The 9669-nt window shown below is 38.2% G+C and overlaps 1 protein-coding gene across 1 annotated transcript in view; it reads left to right on the top strand.

The window, feature by feature from the left end:
* LOC107676443 (cytoplasmic protein NCK2-like) overlaps positions 1–9669 on the top strand; it is an 83248-nt gene that overhangs the window by 52579 nt on the left and 21000 nt on the right. Inside the window, exon 2 of the mRNA XM_016470991.1 lies at positions 7528–7769. Coding sequence (XP_016326477.1) covers positions 7544–7769 — 226 coding nt within the window. The 5' untranslated portion in view covers positions 7528–7543. The remainder of the gene's footprint in view (positions 1–7527; positions 7770–9669) is intronic.

The following is a 9669-nucleotide window of genomic DNA, read 5'->3' as shown; positions in this document are numbered from 1 at the left end:
TATATATATATAAAGCATAATTAAAATTAAAAGTGTGGGTCTAATTGCTGAATTACTAAAAATTAGTACAATTCTGGTTTCTTTTAAACCAGCCCTTCACCATTACTATAAAAGAATGTAAATCTTGGATTAATTTTATTTAATTTGGAAACACATTGAGTGTGTTGCAGTGAATGGAGTTACATTGAAATAACACATGAATTGTTGTGTAATCTGCACATTTTAAGCTGATATTTGGCAACTGCTTTGCATGCAAGACATGTTTAGTTGGGTTAAGCGAATGTGAGCTGGACATTTGCCTAGCGGATGTATTAGTCGTATTAAATGCTTTTAGTCCCTCGAGAGCAGGGCTCAGAGTGCTAAGTGCATCTGGACTATGGGAACACATCTTGATAGATCAATTCAAGGTCAGAGAGTGGCTTCCTTCGGTTCTTGTATTCACAAACATTGTACACTAGTCATCATGGCCGCCGGATGTAAGACAGACTCTGTTTGCAAGTCTGAACCATTTATAAGTAGTGGAGTACAACTGTTTTTCTGCCCGTGGTGAGAAATGTTTATAACCCGGCTAATTGTCTCTTCTCGGTTAAAAGGCTTTTCCCGTTGCACGTGTAAGTGAGCGTAAGCTGACAGTGAGCTGGGTAAGATTGATCATTACCAAGCAGCTTTCCGGCGTCTGAACGAAGGCTGAGCCTTGAGGATTGATCTGCTTTCCCGTGGCAGAGCCATCGGTCTTCTTAACAGCCTTGATTATTAAGGAGGTGGGCTAAGCTGTGTGGATATTACAGTGGGCGGGACTCTGCTTAGCAAAATGAGTGCCATCTATCACCGCGCTGCTGGGACAGAGAGCTCCCTATGTTCTCTGAAGAGGACAGAGAGGAAAGAGATGGACGCCGACCTTTAACAGCTTCCTCTGACACAATGACCACGATTCTGTTCTGATCTGCAGAACCAGTGAGTGATGATAGCAATGTAGTGCTTAATTAGTAGACGTGCGATTATATCAGATACTGATATCCATAAATCTGTCACCCATTTTTTTCTACAAATACGCTTCTTTTCATATTATGTTGTTGATCTTATCTTAGCAGATGGTGTTACAAACATCATCTCAAGTTATCAGTCACTGTGCTTAATTTTTCCATTTCAGTGCCGTTTTGAAGATGAATGTGGCAGTTGTTCTGATATCAGTTCTCACTACAGCAGAATATTGCATGCAATGTCATTTAGTCTTGCACATTTAGTTTTTTCTTGGCATTTCAGGCATAAAGGCTTGAAAAATTGTTTGAGAATTTTTTTTTTTTTTTTTTTTTACTAAATCTATAATTGATCTATAAATCAAATCCAGGTGGGGTGTTTTAACAAAATCAGTGGACTAGTCAATCTTAAGACAGCCCTGTATAATTAGGCTAGCCACCAGACACCATCAGAAGTGTTTCTTAAAGGGTTAGTTCACCCAAAAATGAAAATTGGCTTGTGTTTTACTCGCCCTCGAAGCATCCCAGGTGTATATGACTTTTTTCTTTCAGACGAATCCAGTCGGAGTTATATTAAAAATTGTCCTGCTATTCCAAGCTCTATCATTGCAGTGTTGCAGTTGAACAGTCCACAAGTTGTCAAATAAAGCGTGCGCATTCATAATAAAACGTGCTTCACACAGCTCCGGGGGGTGAATAAAGGCCTTCTGTAGTGAATCCATGCATTTTTGTAAGATAAATATCCATATTTCAAACGTAATAAACACTTTTATATCACTTCCGCCAACTGTCATACGCGGAAGCCGTTCCGGCGGATGACGTAGCATGTCGGCGTTGTGTGATAAGTGACGAACGCAGAGAGACAACAAAACAAATCGCCGGTCACTAATTAAAAGTACAAACGGAAGATTTGCAAAGAAAAATTTCGATAGAAGCCAAGAGGAGACTGGTTTTCCTTTGCTAAAGTAAGGAAACTTTGCTTCCTTTGCTCCTATAAACAAACTCGTGAGACTAGCATATCTCAGAGGCGCGCGCGCTGCGCATACGTGCTGTCGCATCCGCCGGAATGCCTTCCGCGTATGACAGATAATGGAAGTGAGAGAAAAGTGTTTATTACGAAGGTATCGGCCAAATTTTCTTATCGGGCCGATACCGATAACAGAAAAAATGAGCATTTATCGGCCGATACCGATATGGTGGCCGATATATCGTACATCCCTAATTTTTAATATAACTCCGACTGGATTCGTCTGAAAGAAGAAAGTCATATACACCTAGGATGCTTCGAGGGTGAGTAAAACACAAGCCAATTTAAATTTTTGGGTGAACTAACCCTTTAAGGGCCAGAAATGAATTTATACACAGACGCTGCTTTAATGACTTTAGCAGCAGTGCTTTAAATGAGATTATTTTGTAAGACTGTATGATAACAGCATACTCTATCAGAAGTTATATTTCTTAATAATTTCACATGTGTGTCTCCCTTTAAATAAATGGTTCTCAACCTCTTTGGCTCAAAGGCCACATTGTTCAACACAATATTTAAAGATATTTTTTTCTGGTATTTGTGCCGTATTTATGACAACACTACTTGTTTTTATTAACAAAAAACTGGAAGTGTTGATAAATGATTTTTTTATCAAGCAGTTTATTTTTGTGATTATGTTGGATTCAAGATTCTGTGTGTTAACTTAATAATGTCAATAAAAAAAATTGTTTTTGAGGGGTAAAAAAGGAATATGATTTCAGTTACATTTTCATCTTTGTATGTGCTTCAGCACTTAAAAAAAAGTTTGGATTGTTTTTATATATATAATTTTAAGTTATTCTGTGCCCCCTTGGAAGTTTGCTGAAGCCAAGGCAATTCATCGGGAAAATTTGGCATCATCAGCATCTTTTTACATTTTTTAAAGAATATATCATTCCCAATGCACACAGACTTATTGAGTGCACTGTTGGTTACAATGTTTACTTCCTTTTTATTCTTGTTTTTATTTTCATTTATTTGTATTTTCAATTTATTTTTTGAAAATGCCATGGATTACAGAATCAAGAAGTTCTTATCTAAATATAAATCTTTTAAATATAAATCTTTAATTTTGTTTTGTACAGATAATAATTTTTATCAATTTCCCCCCCAAATAGATTTTCAAATAGTAAATATTAATAGTAAATAGTAAATCTTATGTAACATATACATTTAATTGCTTCTTTAAATTAAATAGTATATCACACACACACACAAACACACATATAACATGCATACATACATATGTAGGCCTATGTATACTGTATATAACATCATCTTCCACCCTCTCTTAAAGGGATAGTTCACCCAAAAATGAAAATGTATTTAATTAATTACTCATGTCATTTCAAACCCGTAAGACCTTCGTTCATCTTCAAGAAAAAAATCAAAAGAAAGAAAAAAAAGAATCAAAAGTATTTGCATACAAAAAGTATTCTCGTAGCTTTGTAAAATTACGGTTGAACCCCTGATGTCACATGGATTATTTTACAGATCTCCTTGCTACGTCTCTGGACTTGGGAACATTTCAGTTGTGTTGCTGTCTATGCAGGGTCAGACAGCTCTCAGATTCCATCAAAAATATCTTAATTTGTGTTCCGAAGATGAACAAAGGTCTTACAGGTTTGAAACGACATGAGGGTGAGTAATTAATAGGTAGGGCTGGGTATCGTTCAAAAATTTTCGATATCGATACCGATACCTTCACTTCGATACGGTTCCTGAACTATACTTTTTTTCGATACCAATTTTATGAAATCAATTACGTGTGCGCCACATCTCTGAGTGTAACCGGTGTAAACTAGTAGGTGTGTTCGACTTGACGCGGAATGACTTTGCAGACCGATCGGTGTATTACAGTACCAAGAGAGCAGACTGCTCCGTGCGCTTTCGAATCGCTCGAAATGTCAAACACTGATCGATCTGCGCCACTTATTGGCTCACTGACGCTGATGAAATTAACCCCTTAGGTATCGAAATTTGGTACCGAACGACGAGACGTTTTTCTATACTCGATGGTAGGGGTGGAACGGTTCGCGGAAAAAAATTCGGCATGCGCTAGGACCGCGGTTCAACTTAAATCTGACAACATCATTCTAGCTTCAAACTCAACCATAAGGTGAGAAATGTGTTGTTAGTGTACTAGAATCTTTAATCAAGCAGATTATGTGTAGGGATTAGGGGTGGAACGGTTTGCGGAAAAAAATAGAACGTATGGTTCTCCACACACGGTTCGGCACGCGCTAGCACCACGGTTCAACTTAAATCTGACAACGCATCATCTGTCATATGGTTTGCTATAAATAACACGTAAAACAAACAGGGTTCGGCTAACATATATTTCTGTTGATGGATGCTCATTCTGGCTTCCCAATACATTACAACAACAGCGATGCAATTTATTGAATCCATTGACAAGCTTTGATACTTATTATTAGCTAACCGACACATGTTGCATTATTTGTTGCATGTGCTGTTAGTATCAACTTATTTATAATGATAATGATAATGATAATGAATATGGTGTCGATTTAGTATCTATGCCAAAATATTAGATAACAGATTTTAGTATTGATCATCCCTATCACCATGTCTTCCATCTTTGCCTTTCTTACCTATCTGCATTCTTCAACAAAGTGTTCAGAGACAAGCTTTGGCCTGCTCTCCCCACCTTTTTTCCCTTCCTCCCTTGTTTTTGCCTGATGGAGAATCTCGTTTAGCAGCTCCTTGTTCTCCGTGGCTCTCTTTCCCGCCCTTTACCGAAACACAGCGAGTGAGGTCATGTGCTTCAGGTAATGAATGAACCCGAAGCTCGCAGCCAGCAGAGTGGAATGATTGATTTAAAGCACAAGGACATTTCTATCCAGCTGCTGTACTGTCATGGCCAGCCTCTTTCCTAATTGAACTGTCATTTAACGACCGCTTTTAAAGAAAACGAGCTCTGCCTTTGAGCTGGCAAATTTGCATTTATGAAATACAGCTCAAAATCTCACCAGAGGTAATGAAATCCTTTATGTGGTGTAATTGTGTGTGGGAGGCATCTCATGAGTTATGTGCTCCAGTGTGATGGGTGTTAATATTAGAATTGTCGCCTCATTAAAGACATAAAACAGGTAAAAGAAGCTGTGGCTGCTCTGTCCTCTGTAGATCAATTTACGGTGTGTTTATCTGCATTTGAGTTTAGAGCCCATAATTCACAGGTCAAATTAGTCTTGTGTTGCCAGATGTTTGATTTAAACATAAGGTCTGGTCCACACTGCAGCTTACGCTGGCCAAGAAGCTCCCATTCAGTTAGAAGGAGACCATCTGAAACACAGTTTTTGTTTTGATGTGCATTTTGATAGTGCATGCCAGTTTTATGTGCAATACGCATCAGATGGTCAGTGGATATACAGTGGGCGGTCTGTTGGTGTGCTGCCTGAGGCTTAGTCTAGGGTAATATTGCATTCACGAAGACCCAGTAAGTGTGTCTATAAATAACATTTATAGACAAACACTAAAGGAGTGGTAAAGAACAGGGTTTAAATTGGGCCTGGGCCATCCGGGGCTGAGCCCCGGCACATAGACTCCAGGGCTCGACATTAACGCTTCATTAACGCCAGACAAGTAACGTGATAAAAACATCAGTAACCAAAAATAACTATGTAAACACCAAAATGCAAGTATTATTCTGATTTTATTACATTTAGAGTAAGTGGCGAATAGTGGATATAGCTACTGTATATAATGCATCTATTGACGGAATAAGGTTGCGCTGCTAAGGCGAAGCTCACGCAGCCTCTCCAGGAGAAATCAAAATGCACAACACTAAGAAACTCAGCATCCTGAGGTAAAAATTCAAAATGGAAAGTTTTTATATTTAAAATACAGTTAGTTAGGCAACATCACACAACATTTTCACCATTACTACTGTTTAACAGTTCTATAAGTTCAAGCAAATACAATAATATTAGGTCACTTACATTTTAGGCGGAAAAACAGTGCATCTCACAGCAACCAGCCGATTCATTGCTGATTCATTCGCCCATGCATAGACATCTGATGAATCTGCCGTTTGAACGAATCATTTGAATGAACCATTCAATGACTCACTCATTAAACGCTCACTACTGGCGTTTTAATTTAGTTGAAAAGTATCATTTCCACCATAATTTCTTGTTTGTATATTCAAAAATATTTAAAATAATCTCGTAATATTATTTAATGCAGTTGTATTTTTCAGTGTAAATGATTTAATTTGATAACGTATAGGTAATCACATTATTATAATTGAATTTGTAGATCAAATGTAAGAATTTGAAATTAAAGTATTAATGAGATTAGTAGGAAAATGCCCTCTATAAAGGAAAAAAAAAAGACCTTGGATAAAATATAAAAAACACGCAGATTTATATGTCACAGCTGATAGAAAACTGATGAGAATATTGCTTAAGAATAGATCATATTTGCAAATAAATAAAACACACACACATATATATATATATATATATATATATATATATATATAAGCCATCCTAGGTGTATATGAATTTCTTCTTTCAGACGAATCCAAAATGAGTTAAATAAATAATAAAGAATAAAAAATAAATGTAATTCAAATTAAATAAAGGCCTCCTGAAGCGAATCGATGCAAGAAAAATAAGAAAAATAATTGTAAGCAAAATATCCATATTTAAAACTTTATACTGTCGTACGCTATGTAATCAACAGAACGTTGTTGAACGCTGGCGAATGACGTAGGTGTAGCGTAAGCTCCGGTGAAAATATGCTAATGTCGTGAGAGCCAAGGTTTTTTTTACAGGTGCAAAGGAAACAAAGTTTAACAAAGTCAAAATATAAGAAAATATATTTCATTACAAATCCTCGTTTTGTACATCTAATTCGTGACCATTGTTTTGTTTGCTCTCTCCTCTGCTCTTCCGTGTTCATCACTTCTCACCGGAGCTTACGCTATGCCTACGTCCTACGTCATCCGCTGAAACGGCTTTCTTTTGCAAACGCGCGTATGACATGTACGTCTCTAGCGGAAGCTAGAGATTACGGTTTATAAAGTTTTAAATATGGACAAAAATGCATCAATTCGATTCAGGCGGCCTTTATTCACCCCTGGAGCCGTGTGGGATTCTTTTTATGATGGATGGATGTGCTTTATTGGACTTCTTTTGGACTATTGAAAAATAACATCCATTCACTGCCATTACAAAGCTTGGAAGAGCCAGGACAATTTTTGAATATAACTCAGATTGGATTTGTCTGAAAGAAGAAAGTCACATACACCTAGGATGCCGTGAGGGTGAGAAAATCATGGGGTAATTTTTATTTTTGGGTGAACTGTCCCTTTAAGGACAAATGTAATACAATTTTGAGTTTTCAGTCATATCTGTACATTTTCCTTGGCACTTAATGAATGCTATAGTTGGTCAGTTTGTCATTTATTAAACTATTTAGGTTCTCGAAAGTTTTTTATGGAGTTAGCTCTTCTACAATCTTTTATATAATTTTTTTCTCACTCTGTTTTGGCAGTGGGACTCGATGAAAGATGACAGAGGAGGTGATTGTTATAGCCAAGTGGGACTACACAGCTCAGCAAGACCAGGAACTGGACATCCGGAAGAACGAACGCCTGTGGTTGCTGGATGATTCCAAGACCTGGTGGAGAGTCCGCAACGCATCCAACCACACCGGCTTCGTCCCCTCTAATTACGTGGAGCGCAAAAACAGTCTGAAGAAAACCTCTCTAGTGAAGAACCTGAAAGACACTCTCGGTAAGAAGTCTCACAGCTCAGTGAAACATTTCACCAATCCACAGTCCTGCCAAACTAGAAAAGTCCTTTTAAGGCAAGTCAGTTCATGCAGCCATCTTGGCAACACCCTCAGGAAGTAGAATATCTACTGGGGAGAAAAATGAAATCTCCAGAACTTCCATAACATGTCATATCATCAAAATCTGATGATTGAAAGACTTGCTTTTTTTTTTTTTTTCGTTCAGTTTTGAATTTGATGACAGGCATTTTCATGGCCTCAGCATTTGCAAATTAGACCAGTCAAATCTAAGGTTATAATTAAGATTGGTTGAGTCATTAGGTATATGGTGTTGTTTTGATCTAAATGTCATAGTGAAGAGCCTGCGCAGGTCTAGACCTCATACTCCTTCAGTAGATGACGTGCATGAAACGCCCTCGCAGTTGCCATGCCCTACTTCCCCCATACGCCTCCGGAGCTTCATGCCTTTAACGCTCAATCTGTCATCTCAAGGCACTAAGGGAGACTCTTGGGACTGTCGTTTTTTGCAGCAAGTTGTGTATAAGCCAACAACACAAAACAAACACTGGGATTTAGGAAGCAGATGAGCCAGTGGAGTTCCTTTGATTGCATGTGTTATGCTTTATAAAAATGATTGAATTTAATGTTGAGATACTTTGATCGAAAATCACCTTGAGGGGCCCTCCTTCATTCATTCCAATGAAACATTTTAATGACACAATATCTACCACAACACCAAAAGCAAGTGAAGCATCTGAACACTCTCTTGCCTTAAGTTTTTGATGACTATGACATTGTTTTGTTAGGACAGGATTCCTGGGAATTATTTAACTGAAAATGGTCACTGTTTAAAAATGTATCTCATGTTTATAATATTGGTGTGGCCCTAGGGGCTGACTCTGAAAGTCAGGCGCCCCCTGCTGTCCATTAGCAAGTCCCCCAATATCCTCATACCCATGCTCTGTTATCTGGAACACTATACAGTTTAGACCTCAAAATAAACTTAAATATTAATAAGCTTTACCTTTTGTTTGGAAGTAGTCAGAGATGCTTTATACCAGGGCTGTCCAAACTCGGTCCTAGAGGGCCGGTGTCCTGCAGAGTTTAGCTCCAACCCTAATTAAACACTCCTGAACCAGCTAATCAAGCTCTTACTAGACATAGAAACTTCCGGTCAGGTGTGTTGAGGCAAGTTGGAGCTAAACTCTGCAGGACACCGATCCTCCAGGACCGAGTTTGGACAGCCCTGCTTTATACATTTTATGTGGTCTCTTGCTAAACAGTTATTTAATATTTATTCTGTTATGTGCAGAATCATATTTGCCACAACTGGCAAGTATTTTCCACAAGTGCCAAGTTATCCATCAGTTCTCCCATGGGCCGTCTCAAGACCTACATATGGGTGAGACACTACAGGTGTGAGGATTAATGGATTTCTAGCTCCAGTGCATCCCAATTTTTTGCCCTTCTCATGAAATGCCTGAGTTCTAGGCCAGAGCATTTCCATTTCCATGTGCTGCAGATGGAGAAAAAGAATTGATGGGTACTGGTTGACAATGTAACTTGGAAAGTTTGGAAAGAGAATATGGAAAACATAAAGGGGTCAAATGATGCGATTTCAATTTTTTCTTTGTCTTTGGAGTGTTACAAGCTCTTGGTGCATAAAGAAGATCTGTAAAGTTGCAAAGACTAAAGTCTTCAAATCCAAAGAGATACTCTTTATAAAAGTTAAGAGTCAACCATGCATACCTAAAACGGCTCGTTCTAACACGCCCCCACATGTCTACATCACGATGTGGGAAGATTTGCATAACGCCACCCAAATGGTCACGCAAAGAAAGAAGGCATAACTTTTATTCTCGCTGTAGTATTGTTGTTGCCGCCGCCGCCATGTCGTGAAGG

Source organism: Sinocyclocheilus anshuiensis, unplaced genomic scaffold, assembly GCF_001515605.1.
Source record: "Sinocyclocheilus anshuiensis isolate Anshui unplaced genomic scaffold, SAMN03320099.WGS_v1.1 scaffold1126, whole genome shotgun sequence".
Taxonomy (NCBI): Eukaryota; Metazoa; Chordata; class Actinopteri; order Cypriniformes; family Cyprinidae; genus Sinocyclocheilus; species Sinocyclocheilus anshuiensis.
Note: the sequence above shows the minus strand (reverse complement) of the source record. Positions and strands in the feature narration are given on the sequence as shown.